General features: G+C 34.6%; 2 protein-coding genes across 4 annotated transcripts in view; one reads left to right on the forward strand and one right to left on the reverse strand.

Moving 5' to 3' along the window:
• The window catches only part of LOC105211430 (thrombospondin type-1 domain-containing protein 4), a 75,104-nt gene that overhangs the window by 13,249 nt on the left and 47,259 nt on the right, over nt 1-14,596 (forward strand). The window contains exons 2-3 of the mRNA XM_054226666.1: nt 3,309-3,633; nt 14,345-14,414. Coding sequence (XP_054082641.1) covers nt 3,584-3,633; nt 14,345-14,414 — 120 coding nt within the window. The 5' untranslated portion in view covers nt 3,309-3,583. The remainder of the gene's footprint in view (nt 1-3,308; nt 3,634-14,344; nt 14,415-14,596) is intronic.
• LOC105211429 (putative inorganic phosphate cotransporter) lies at nt 8,429-11,334 on the reverse strand. Of its 3 annotated transcripts, none has more exons than XM_011182836.3 (4): nt 11,149-11,334; nt 10,065-10,201; nt 8,924-9,997; nt 8,429-8,858 (listed from the first exon to the last, which is right to left on the reverse strand). In XM_011182836.3, the coding sequence occupies exons 1-4, from the start codon at nt 11,156-11,158 to the stop codon at nt 8,598-8,600; spliced, it is 1,482 nt and encodes a 493-aa protein (XP_011181138.2). In that variant the 5' UTR covers nt 11,159-11,334; the 3' UTR covers nt 8,429-8,597. The 3 variants fall into 3 exon arrangements, with proteins under 3 accessions (XP_011181138.2, XP_028895531.2, XP_054082643.1); XM_029039698.2 differs by lacking the exon at nt 11,149-11,334 and adding an exon at nt 10,672-10,865; XM_054226668.1 differs by lacking the exon at nt 11,149-11,334 and adding an exon at nt 10,606-10,864.

Consider the following 14,596-nt stretch of genomic DNA (forward strand, 5'->3'; position numbering starts at 1 on the left):
TATATTGAGAAATATCTCCTAACGGATACCGCGCTTGAGTGGACATTTATTCATGCACCGAGTAAATTTTTAGAACAAATGATCCTCTTAGGGTCATCGTGGGTGTGCTTACTGCACATTGTCCAATGGGTACCCATGCGATGAGACTTGTGATCGTGACAGATGCAAGTTGCCAATGCTTTATGGAGGAAGGCGAGATGGAATCATCTACGCATTTCCTTCTTCATTGTCCAGCTTTTGCCAGACTGAGGTTGAAACACCTCGGAAGGCCCTTTTTCGGCGATCCTAGCGAATTGGCTAGAATCGATATTAGCCGTCTTAAGAAATTTGTAACGGATTCCAAGCGTTTTGCTGAATCCTAAAGGTCTTTGATCCACAGGGAGTTTTATTGGTACCACAATGGACAGCGCCAAAGCTGTCTAAGTGAGATCTTCTGTTTTTACAGAGATCTGCCTACAAACATAACCTATCCTCTTAGGCAGATACCTTTTGGACGGACAAAAATCGCTTGACGATGAGTGTTCTTCCAAGAGAGGAAAAATGAAACTACAGATGAATTTATCTAAATCGAATCACCATAATTCACAAAGAACTTCGAGTTATGGAAGATATTTTGTATGAAATTTGACTTCTATTGTCAATTCAAGAGTTCGAGTTATGGAGAACTTCGAGTTATAGAAGTTCGAGTTATGGAAGTTCAACTGTATAAGGAACACTTTTAATACATAACGGCACTAGATTAGCTAGCTTAAATTAGTAGTGGTTTGCTTTAGGATCTTTACTACACACACAAACACATTTTCATTAAAATTTGCTTCAAATCATCTTCAAGTTATCTTCATGCTCATATAAAATAGCTAATTTGTCAGATCTATCGAAAGCGGAAGAGTAAGAATTCTAACAGAAAATGTTGTCTTCCAACGTCCATCGAACACAGAGTTCAATAGCAAAAAGTAAAACTTAAATCCATACATATTAACAAATTATTTAAATATTTGTATATATATTTAATATAGTTCAATGTGGATGTGAGCTCAGCTCAAAGTCAACAATTTAGAGTTGTTGAGACGATATAAATATTTCTACATACAAAGACGATGCCTTCATATATACACATGTATTGCTACAAAATCTAACCCTAAGCTATTTTATGTTGAACCACAGACGCCACTGCCACTTCTGCCCCACAGCTGCTGTGTGGTGGCGCGAGCTATCAAAAATCCAAAAACAAAAAAAATCTCCCACATGTTGCGCATGATTAAACAGCTTCTACATAAGCTCATACATGTTTGTTTGTATGTCCAACTGTATGAAAATGCCTCTTAATAAAATTTTTTTTTTATTTTAGATTTTTTGCTTGAATATTTTTTGTTGATTGATTTGCGATGTGCAGTGAAGACAAAATAAATGAAAAAATTGGAGCAAAAAATTGGTTGCAGGAATTCAGCGAATTCTGGCGGACAAAAATACATAATTTTAAGTAACAAATATAGAGGTCTTTAGATATGAAGAAGTCTTTTGCTATGTAGCATTAGCATATTTTAATTCAGTAACCGAGAAACTTTGCTAAATAATCCATTTTGAATCTATATATTTTCACTAAGAAGTCTCTCATATAGTTATGTGTGTTGTGGGTGTTTGAAAAAAGGTCCAACACTGTTTCGTTATCGGTACGAATCCGGTACTATAAAAAATTTCATTCAATTTAGTTTTGATTTAAACGCTTGGAACAACTTTAGAACTACTAGTATTCACGTAGCTTCCTCTGTTACGGTTATACTATAATTCCAACGCTCCTACACCTCCATTAAAAAGTTCCCAGCTGGCGTGAGGTGACGTACCTTTTTTGCCACTTTTTTCTGGATTGTTTGAGTTTTGTTTTGTTTTGTCTCTGCTTTTGTGCTTCACTTTGTTAACTAATTTCAGCGGGAGGGAGTGTCATTCCATAAACAACTATATATATATAGTTATATGTGGCATATAGAGATACCTCTGATGTTACACGCACAAATATCAACAGAGTTATCTACACCACTGTATCTACGGCCACATACCAGATACGCATATCTATCACAGTTTGCCGACTTGACGGCTAACGACAGCCAGACAGTCGATTGTTTTTTGTTGTTAATTTTTTTTTTACCGCTGGACAAATAACGGTTTTTTGCAAATTCTTTTCGTTCGTTTTCATCGTTTATCTAATAGTTGCATTATTTGCTATAAATTCTATGCGCTGATTTCATAGTAAATTAGAAAATCAAATTAAAATGCATGTTTTGAGAACTTATCTGAAATTGATCTTCATACATGAGCTTGCAATACCGTTTAGTTGGTAGAGCTTTTGATAAAGCATTTATTTTTTTTTTTAATTTGGTGTGTCTATTCATTGTCTACATAATCGAAAATTAACTTTTTTGTTCGATATTTAGTATATATTGTCGCTAATATAGGTTCTAGCACAATGTTTCGAAAATGTTTTTAGTAGACTTCCAATTAAGAAATTGTTCGATTGCTATTTGTGTTAAAAATTTAAGATTCAAATACTCCTTATTTTATATGATTGACTTTTAGGGCTCACGAGTGATTCTTTGAAGGCTATTTTATCGATAGTTCCCGAACAAGTTTTTTTGCACGCTTCCCAGTTTTCGAATTCGTCCAAGTACTAGATCGACTGGATAGTGTTGGATTGATTGTTCAATCAATTTCTTGACTTTTACTTGAATGACGCCATGGCACTGAAGGCCTATTCAGCTGCTTTATGATTACGTAATCTTCTCGGTCTAAGTCGCAAATTCTAATATAAACATACTTTTAGTCTACAATGTATTCTTAATTTCAATTACATACCCTTAGTCATCGTGAGAAGTAAACTATCAATAATTATATAATATTTTTTTTTAATACTATCAGTTGAAATTCTAAAAGTCAATGAAATGTGAAAGTTTGAGATTTCATGAACATATGTATGTTTTAAAAATAAAGATGAATTAACTCGCACTTGAGCTGTAATTAGTATTATCAGACAGCTTTAGCACTCAGCGCGATAAGAGATTCGTGTTTGACGCAAAAAAAAAATAATATTAATAATTTTAAAAATTTATTTAGAAAGCATGTAAGCGATAAGGTTTTTATAAACACACGCTATATAACTATATATGTTGGCAATAAAAAAGCCACGCATTGAACCGTTGAACTTTTCTCAAATTTCACTCAACACAAAAGTGCGTTTGGCCCATTTTAAATTATCTATTAATTTAATTCCTTCACTGACAGATGACTAATTTACAAATATTTCGCTTTCATTTCAGCTCGAACGCATGCCGGTGTGTGCGCGTGTGAGTACATTCCGAAGCCAGGCTCAAGAGGTCCCTCGAGTGAGTCAAATAAATTGAACAAAATAAAAAAAGTGAACTCTGTGGCAGCTAATAGAATTGAATTCCAAATTATTATTGATTGAATATTAAAAAAAAAAATAATAAATAAAAAAAAATATTTAAAAAATTCTCATGAATTTAGTGCTGAGTGCGTGACATTAAAGTATTTCCTATAAATTGAGCAATAACTTTACAAATAAATAACAAAAATGTGGTTAAATTGTTGTTGGAATATGATGGGACCAGCGCGTTTACTGAGGTGAGTACAATCTTTAGAAAATAACGGTAAATAATTTTAGATTTGTATTAATTATAACGAAAAGCGTGATTTAGTGATGACACAGAAAATATATAATTATATTAGGTCTTTGGTTCCGCCGTTTTCCAATATATGTTTCTGGGTCATGCATTGGTCGATTAAATCGATTAAATCGTTTTATATCGATCTTGGACATTTGTGTCAACATTAACCCAACAAAATTTTGTGGAGATCTGTTTGCATCCCAAACTTATTCTCAACTGACAATGTCACTTTTTGAGCCGAATTCTCGACATTTGCTGGAATGTCTCTAGGATCAAGCTCTGGTCGATTAAATCGTTTTATATCAATCTTGGACATTTGTGTTAACATTAACCTAACAAAATATTTCTAGAGATCTGTTTGCATCCCAAACTTATTCTCAACTTAAAATATCACTTTATGAGCCGAATTCTCGACACTTACGGGAAATTTTGCTTTTCTTTTTTAATTCCAAGAAAAGTGCGGCTGAGGCTCATCGACATTTGTAACCGTTTTTATACAAAAAAAAAAACTTAAATTTTCAAAAAAAAAAAAACGGCGGAAGCAAAGTTGTAGATTTAATATTTCAGGCTGTAAAAATTTATATAAAAATGCTTTAATTAGTTCAATTAAAAATTAAATAAAAATATTTTAAATAACTCGACGACAATAAAAAAAGAATAAATACACTTTTTTGTAGAGTTATTAAAATTATTTTATGATTTTTTTTATTGTTATTGATTTTATGTTAAATTTTTGTTTTTATTGATTATTATTCAAGCCGAAAATAATTTCTTTAAATCTTTGGTTGACAAAAAAAAAATGAAAATAAAATTATTTGTTCAGCATTAAAATTTATTTATTACTGTATATTCTGTTGTCGATCCACATATAATCAACGACTCATATTGATGACTTAATAGTTGAGCAAAAACAAAAAAAAAAAACATCGCAATAATACTTTCTAAGTAGTTTTATTTTTTTTTTTAATTTTCGACAGCAAACCCAAATTCCAATGACATGTCTTCAATCTTCAGCGAATTGTCGATACTGTTTATGTGTGACAACGGATTTTGTACATTTTACGACTAATTTCATGACTTTTATGATTATTCTATAGACGTGTTGGTGCACTCGTTTAATACTTGTGTGAGCATGCGGTACAATAAATACATAATTTATTAATTATAGCCTACACACCCCGGTCGTGACAAGCAGAGTGCTGTCATAAATCATTGTGAACATCTCAAAACATAGAACCAAAAAAACCAAAAAAAACAACAAAACACACACATCACATACATAAGAAGAAGAGTTGTACATACATACATATATAAAAAAGAAAAGGTTATGCAATGCTAAAGGCAGCTCGAATTACCCAATTGAGAATACCAAGAAATCGCATCATTTTTGAGACACACTTGGAGCACTACGCCCAAAAGTAAGCAGCGAGTTCAGCCTCACCCCCACATACATACATATATGCTCATCTTCTATGAGTATACGAGTATTATTGGCAAGTCAGTGTCTTATCAAAGCTAATTACCAGCAAAGAAGTTGCACAATTTCACAGTTTGGAGAATCCAACCCATCCCTCTCCATTTCAACTGCACCGCCGGCAGAACTTAAGCGCTTAATTGTCTTCAATTGCTTAATAGCGCTGGAGTGCGCTGCATTTCAAGTGGCTGCCATTTCCTAAGCTACAGTTTCCAAATTGCATTTTTGACACTTGCCGAGCTGTCGATAGGCTGCTTGCTGACCGCCAGTCAGCGGCGACCCAAGCTGCCACTGATTCACCCAAACTCTTCATTGACTGTCGTAAGCCCCCAATTTGGGCGCTTTGTGTTGTCTCTTTTTTCTCACAATCCCATTCTTGGATGGTTTATGACCAACGCAGACTCACTTAAAAGCAATCGTGGAAGCTCAAAAGCGTCTTCTTGTTGTTGTTTCAATAATTTATGTGCCATACATTTATGGGTTTGCTAAGCGTTTAATTTTTTGTTAATTTTGCTCGAAAGCGCGCCACAACTCGGCGGTGGGTGGCTTCTGCGGGCGTATTTTGGAATTCGTTAGCACGCGCCTCTTTTTCGGTTGCTTATTTATGAATAATTCTTCATCCAATATGAAATGGGAAACATATTTTTTGTATTTGTTTAAATGTTTTAAATGAATTTATGGCTTCTTAATATGAAAATCGTAGTTGAGTTTTTTGTTTAATTTCGTTTTAATTGCTTCGGCAGTAAGGGCGTGTAAAGAGTTGGGTTAGCAGTAGGTGTGTGTGCGTGTGTTTGTTGCTGTAAAGAGAGTTAAGCTGCTTAGCTTTGTTATTTATGGTTGTTAGTTAGATAAAATAATAAATGTGCTCTTATTTACTATGTCTCCGTGAAGATAAGCGTGGCAGATGTGGACTTCATACGCGTTCATATATTCAATTTAAATGAATTATTAAGAAAGTTGACCCTCGTACGTCAGTCTGGCTTTAAAAAGGTTAAAATAATATTAACTCACTATATAATGGGTTTTAATTAAGATTAGAAATAGAACAATAATTTGAGATCTAGATTCTAAATTCATATAAACCAGCTTCGATAGATTTCCATAATAATAGAATAAAAATAATATTTAACTTTTTTTTTTATTCTGTTGAGATTTTCTTATATATGACAAGTTTGAAGGCCTGATAGGCGGAACTTAAAAAGGGTCTATATCTCAGAATTTTACTCGGATTGATTTGATATTTTTATATAAATAATACTATTTTAAACAAATTGTCAAACAGTCTTTGGAAGGTGTGCGCTCCAAGTCAAGTACCATTGTTACTCAAAATCCTTCTCGGAACCGTGTTTTCAAAGACGGTTGTCAAATTTTATCGAAAACTACTCAACCGATCTTGATGAAATTTTGAACAGGTGTTCGAGATACAATTTACTCGTGCTTGAACGAAGGATTTTATTTTTTTTCAATTACAACTATTTAAAAAAAAAAAATGTCAAGCAAATTTGACCGAAATTTTTATTTTTTTGGAAAATTGCCTGCTAAAATTCCAATTCACTGTTTTGTCTTTTCTTCGTTTAAGCATGAGATTAAGGTCTTACCTAAAAAATTATTTTTGTTTTTTTTTTTTCATTTTGGACGATCCTATGAGGAGTTATGCTGACAACGCGGAAGCACCTTTTTTCCGAGGGGTCACCGGAAATGGCGTCGCGATGGAGGAGTTTTACTTTTTTTTTGAAAATTTCAGAAATTATTTTTTAAATATATATTAAACTTGGGTCATAGTTGAGAGTGGAATGTTGAAGGAATGTCGCCAACTGATAGACCAGCATCACAATAAAATCATTTAGAAGAGTGTGTCATTAAAAACAAAAAATACTTTTGAGGCTATACCTGAAATAACTAAGCTAGACCTCATCATAGGACTCTGAAACAATTCGTAGAGCGTGCTAAAAATATCAATATTGTTTTAAACTACGTGTTTTATGTTTATTAACATCGAAACGATCAATTTTCGCATAAAGTACAGTTTTTCTTGTTTTCTGATAATATTTTTATGAAAATTTTGCTTAAAATGTACTTAAGCACATTTAAGTATTTGCGTTATGTGATATTTACCTCAAACCCAACCCATAAATTCTTGCACGCAACTCATACTTACCATCATCGAGAGTGCTAACCAAGATCAATATCCGCGGAATTCGCGGTTGCGGTCAAACGTCAAGCGGCACCAACTGTCAGCTGTCAATAGCGACAATAGAGATAGACGCAACTTACGGTATGACAATAAGTCAGACTAAGTACACTTAGTATTAGTATTAATTTATCAATGAAAATATTTCTAATATTTAAGCATCAGTAACCAATTGTTTCCCACACACACACATACAATACGCCACTGGCTGCCGATTGCATCGGTTATCGGCTTTCAGCTTAACCCTTTGCATTGCCAAGTGGCATTTTGTGCACACAAGCAAGTTGTACGTGCCAGCGTCAGTGTGTCGCTTTAGTTGTGGTTTTCGGTTGAACATTGCGTGCTCACATGTCATGACAGTGATTTTTCACGTTTCATTATTTCTTGTTGCTATGATTTTTCCTAATGGTGTCTATTCGCATTTATCTCGTTGTATATTGTTGTTGTTGTTACTCTATGTTGGTTTCGTCAAATGTCATAATTCTAACGGTTCGTTTGATTGAAGGTTGGCATAACATTTCCATTGACTTTTGGTGGTCAATAGTAACTGAACATTGCGTGTTCGTCATGCATCTATTGTATGACAAGTGAATTGAGGAGTACTGACGGCAGTCAAGTCTACAAATGAGTGCTAAATATATGCATATGAATCTTAGAGGGTGGGTAAAGCATTGTACATGACATCTCGAAGGAATTTATTTTTTTATATAAGAAGTGTTTCAAAGTGATTTGGAATAATAAATACCCTTTACTATGTCAAACTGACCCTGCGGTTATGAAGAGGGTAGTAATATTTGGAAGATCCACTTATTTAAGCATTACTTACCTTTGAACAAAGAATTCGGAATGTGTTGGAATTTGTATAAGAAAACCGGAGATCCGGAGACGGAATTCTATTTTTGAATACGATCTTCTTGGCAGGTTTTCAAGAGTTTTTTTCGGGGTTTTTACTATTAAAATTTACCTGAAGTACTGCCAGTTTATTTCATCAGATTTGATTAAGTAATCATTTCATAAGTCTATATCTCTGTATATATGTATGCACCAAAGAAACATTTGTTTAAATATTTAGAAAAACAATTTGTTAACTTTATTGTATAATCATTTGGACTTTTTGAACATTTGTCATAACATACTCTTAAATATGTGTGATTTCATATATATATAAACAAATGAATGACGCTTTAAATACACTTATCATATAGCATATCTATATAAAATACTAACACTACAAACTAATTAAGCTATAAATACTTTAAAGTCTTGTGCTCTCAACAGAGTTATCACTTGCGCCAAGCTCTTCTTTCTTCTCATTTTGTACATTTTCTGAATGTTCGATTGCTTTCACTTCGTTGACTTGCTTGCGCACTGTCTTTTCGGCGTCCCTTTCTTGCTGGAAGTCAACGGAGTTCCACGACTGAGTTTCCGAGGTGCCCCAAATTATGTAGACCAGATTGCCCAGGAAGAAAATGACGGCGGAGATGGCAAAGATGATTTGCCATTGTGTGCGATTGTGCTACAGTTGCAAAGTAAAAAGTTCAAGTTAAAATATTAACTTTTATTAAAAGTGGTATTAGTTACCTTATCTGTCACAATGACGCCGACCAGTAGTGGCGAGAGTACGGGCACAATATTCACGATAGTATTCGACAAACCCATTAGTATGCCCGCGTGATTCGGCGCCAGATCGATCGTGTTCAGTGTGCAGCCGATGGTAGAGCCGCCATTTATGCCCACATTGAGTGTCATTAAGACAATGGCCAGTATGGGTTGCGAAGAGTCCAAGAAACCAATAGCAATGAGTAAGAGCGCCGGTATCCACAGTGAGATCGTGTTGATCGTCTTGCGCATCGCTGTCAGTGAAAGTATATTCCTTTTCGTCAGTAGATTCGCTATCGCCAAGTAGACATACAATGAAAGCCACATTGTTAGGTAGGGTAGTGCCGAGAATAGACCGTTCTTCTTGATTTCCATATTCAGTACGCCATTCATATAAGACGGTATTTGTGCTTGTAGTGTGGTGAAGCCCCAAGCTTCGGCACAACGCCCCACGAGGAATGCCAGAAATGGTATTGAAGTGAAGATTGCGCGCCAGGGTACTGGTATTCTTTGTTTATGAAAGTCATCGTGCCGCTCCAGTGATGTCTCAATATATTTGCACTCCTCTGCCGATATAAACTTTGAGGAAGGCGCGTTATCTGAGGCGAACACCAGCCAAATTACGCACCAAGCAAAGCACAGTGACGCAGACACATATGAAATACCCGGCCAGCCCAGTGAACTGCTAGCGATCAGACCGCTTGACGCCAGCGCTATAACTGTGCCGCAGTCAGTGCCAGACAGGCTCAGCGCGCCCAAAAGATTGCGTTCATGCAGTGGCGACCACTTGGCGAGGTGGTCATGTATGGCAGGGAAGATAACACCTTGGAAGAGACCCTGTAACAGACGTATGGCACAGAAGACGGGCCAGCCGCCGAGTCGCACACACGCAGGCGTTATGAAGCTGCAGACAGCGGAGGCGAATGTGGCGACGAGTATGGTTATTTTGGCACCAAAACGACGGCTCAAATAACCACCGGGAAACTGTGTGAGCACATAGCCCCAGTAGAAGCTGGACAGTATGTAGGATTTGTGCAGCTCTTTCCAATCATACTCCTTTAAAAGTCGGTAGAGTTTTTGTCTGTTAGTGGTTTAGTCGAATTATTTATGTGCCGGCACTTACCGGAAAATCTGGATTCGTTGTATTCGCATTCGTCATTGCTACTATCGCCACGGATACATTTAAACGGCTCACATAGACCACAACTATATTTAGAAACAGCAGCAGTGCCTGCAGATGGCGTATTCCGAAGAAAGGCGCTGAAAAATTATTACTGAGTTAGAATCTACACATTTTTTTAATTTTAGAACTTATATTCATTTAGAAATATTATATGGGTTATATCGGGATTTGCACTAAAACTTATGAGATTTTAATATCATCGCATCGCTGTTAGTTAATTATTGTGTAACTAGAAAAAGGTTTAAACTGTCTTGTAGGGTCATCTGCTACCGATATATTTGTAGAAATAAAAATAGTTTTAACGGCACTTGTATTTCTTTTCTTTTAATGAATATCTTATGCGGTCGTATTGATTGTTCTTCCTGTACTGAGTTCTTCCCCAATATTAGAACGATTTGGAACATTAATGAAGTATTTTTGACTTTGTCATAAGATTTCCAAGAGCACACAATGAAAAAATATGTAATTTCTATATGATTACCGTTATTTGATTTAAGAAGTATTCACGGAACACTTCATGTAAATATTTTTATTTTCGCTTACGAACCCTTTGTCGAAGGAGTCACCATTAGTTTAGTATTTTTGGGAACTTTTCACTCTTTGATTTGTTTCAACACAATTTTTCGGAATTTTAAGCGTACTTTTCAACACTGGAATACTCTCAATCAATCATGTTACTTACAAAACATAAACAATTGCAAACGGTGCAAGAGTTTTTAAAAGACTGACGACCGGTCCATGAAATCACAGCCGTGCGTCATTTATTTATTTTGATAAAATTCATTTACCAACGACATGTTTTTCCTGTTAGTACTGATGCCTTTATTTAATTAACAATTATTGTAGAACAAATGTCGTTTGCTTGTTAAACAAGTTCTCAGTTCGGACGAAACCCATTACCACACAATCTCGGAGAATGAGTGACTTTCGAAGCAGTGTAGAAAGGGGTGCACTTTAATAACAGCGTTTATTATGCAGATTCTAATTTTTTGCACTCATTATTATAAACCCAAAAAATGCTTACGTTTTTCCATAATTTAATTTCACGTTCTCTAACTGTAAACCGTTCTGCGTTTGGCGTGTTCTTTTCGCGGCCCCGTTTCGAAACGTTTTAAGTCAAGCATCTGCATGGATGAAGTACTAAAAGCAAGCGTTTGAGCAATTTAAACCTCTTTTAATAGCTAAACATTTAAACAGCTGTCTTAAATCACCAACACTTGTGGGTACAGTGTTCTGCGAAAAAGTACCGCAATTTGTGGTTATAACGTCATTTTATTTTGGTAAATATTAGTACAAAAAAAAAAAAGAAAAACAAAAATAAATTGACAGGCCTCTGTTAACTTTTACTTTCGAGTGGTATATTGCGACGTTTGGATTAAATATAGAGAGTGTCTAAGTATAGCTTCTTCTCCTTTCTTTTTGTTTTATTGAGTCATCTCTTTATGGCAAGGAGTCATCAATGTTTTGAAGGAAAACTTAAATAATATTATATGCATAAATAACAGTTTCCGTTACATATCGGTACAAGTACAGCTCGTCATTAACTTCAATAACATGCGTCATTACTTATAAACAGTTTCATTATTTTTAGTGAGCAAATATTTTTTTCGTAGTTCTTGATAATAAAGTTGTGCTATTAGATAGTTGGACCTATACATATATATACAGTTGAACTTCCATAACTCGAACTGCTCTAACTCGAAGTTCTCCATAATTCGAATTGACAATAGAAGACAAAATTCATACAAATTACATTCTGTAACTCGAAAGTCTCTCTAACTCGTTTGTGGATTTTGGTGATTCGAGTTAGAGTAGTTCCACTGCATATATATTTTAGTTGTTCTATTCAATTTGCGACAACAATTTAGACAATTCTTGCGTAATGCTTTTAGATCTCGAAAAGAGTAATGGGTCAGAGGAGCAGTTGACTAGTCATTTTCTGCAATCTTTGAGCTCGGGATTGGTAGATTATGTCTTGAAATTTATGCTATGCAAAATATCTGCCATAAGGTATGCTTCGGATCTTTATCTTAATATGTGAAACTAAATAAAAGTCAATTCAAATAGTTGGTCTATAAAAAGCGAGGGTTGTATGAAATCGCCGCTAGGAATGATAGACGGTTAGATAGGGTCACACCTAGTGTAATGACATAAAAAAGTGATTTTTGGAAATTTTTATTAAAAAATATACTTTATCAATTATTTCACAATTTTAAGAATATATTTATACACGTTTCAAGAATAGCAGAGAAATTTTTGAAGAAAACAATTAAATATTTTTTATGTTATAGTCGATCTCCAACGGCGTGAAAAAAAGGTCCTCCACTGCTGCAGCGATTCCGGCCTTCTCCGTGGATGAAATCTAAAAAAATTAAATTCTCCTTAAACTAGATAATATTGTCTGTACAATGACCTACGATAAAAAGTATCAAAAATTAACAATATGGCGGCGTTTAAAAAAAATAGTCGAATTTTTCCCAAAATTTTGGTCGTTTTTGGCCAGCCAAAATTCGATTTTTTGATCAGATTAAAAGTCGATAGGTCATTGTACGGAGAACTATATATTGGATCGGATCATTTGTTTTTGAGTTATCACTGCAGCAAATTCAGAAAATGCAGTTTCGAGAAAAACGCGTTTAAAGATAAAATGATCGTTTTCACTGTTACCGAGCGTCTGCTCTTTAAATTGCTATAACTCAAAAACTATTTGAGGTAACGATTTGAAATTTAATATGTTTTTTTTTAAAGGTGTAATCTACCGAAATATGAAACAAACAAATTTTTTTTTTTTTTTTAATTTCACACTACGTGTGCTCCTTAAGACAAGAAATGTATTTGCCAATAGGCAGACATTCGGTATTGTCGATTTCTCAGATTGTTTCGGAAATGGAAATATTGTTTATGGTATCAAATCCGAAGAAGAAGACTTCTAAGACTTATCGAGTAGAGAGAGATTATTTCAAGAGCGAAATCATGTGGGAATGTTACGGTAATGGTTGAAGGTATTTATTTAACACAGAACACTAATTATGGCATGACTTCTTGACTTTTTAAATTAAAAAATTCGCTTAGAAACTGGCTAAATTGTGTGATTTTTTGAAACCAGTCATTTTGAATTATTTTTTGCAACCTTTTCAAAACACATAGAGCAGATATATTTACACATTCTAGATTATCTACGCAAAAGTGAAAACAAATAGGTGAAATGAAAACATTTAAACAGATGTGTGGTGGATACACTAACACCAAACAAGCTTTCTTCTGACTCTATTGCATTTCAATGTGAGTCGCCTGATTTTAGACAAAATATAACAGCATTAACCTCCTTGCCTCCTACGAGTTATGGGGTAGTACAGTATGCGCCATTTAAACATGCTCAACACCACATTAATGGCCGTTGAATTGCTGTGGAGCAGCATAATTTGTCGAGTTGTGTTTTCTACTTGTAGCGCTTGCCATTAGCCCACTTCGTTTCGGCATATTTGTTGCTACAAAATCGATTTTTCTTTTCCGATGCGGAGTTGTGAAGAGTGAGGGAGCAGCTACTCTATTTTTCATCACTTCATTAGTCCAATTCACTTATGATTTCAATTTGCATTGCAACATCTTCATTTTCAGCTACAGCGGCGCATACAATATTTCAGCAGACATTTTTCAAAAACTCTACGCAGCACAAGCAATAAGTAGTTTCTATATATTCATATACATATGTATGTATGTATATAGAACTCCATATATATTGGCATTTATGCTTTGCCGCCGCCGTCACTTGTTGCTGATGATTTTGCAGTTCATTTGCTTGCTCTGATTGAGCGCCTCCGAACAGCTTCCAGCAGCCAATCTACAATACAAACATATTTATAGCGCCACTGCATGCTCCAAAATACCGACTGCAGCTCGGACGTTTTGCAATTTTGGTTATTGATGCATATCTATAAAGCTTATTTATTCATCGGGTCGGAAGAATTCTCATTAATGTCGATATGTCGTTATATACATAGTAAGTAGATAATCTCCGGATGGCTGAAGTGCGGTAGTTTTAAAGTGAAGTTTTTGAATTGAATATGTAGTACAAGTATGAGTACATTAGTATTTGTATTTCATATTTTGCTTAGGTCTTAATACAAAATATTCAAGCCTAGTGGAATACTTTTTTAATATGTCTTATTATAAATAATTTTTTTTTTAATAATAAAATATATTTATATTTTTCATTTCAGATTATGTCTCTTTCTTCTGCTGATCATCACCATAGTTAGCGCAGACATATCGACTGTGGAACGAATACGGGTAAGTGTTTAGAAAGTTAAAATTCAAGTCAATTATTTGGATCTATGGAATATTAAAGGTGGAGACTCGACTTCAATTTGTATATATATTGGGTTAATATATGATATATTATGAAATACCGTTTACCATAGAAGAGAGTGGTCCAATAACCATAAAAAAACGAAAATTGTGGAAAAATCTAG

The sequence above is a fragment of the Zeugodacus cucurbitae genome, chromosome 3 (genome assembly GCF_028554725.1).
Source record: "Zeugodacus cucurbitae isolate PBARC_wt_2022May chromosome 3, idZeuCucr1.2, whole genome shotgun sequence".
NCBI lineage: Eukaryota > Metazoa > Arthropoda > Insecta > Diptera > Tephritidae > Zeugodacus > Zeugodacus cucurbitae.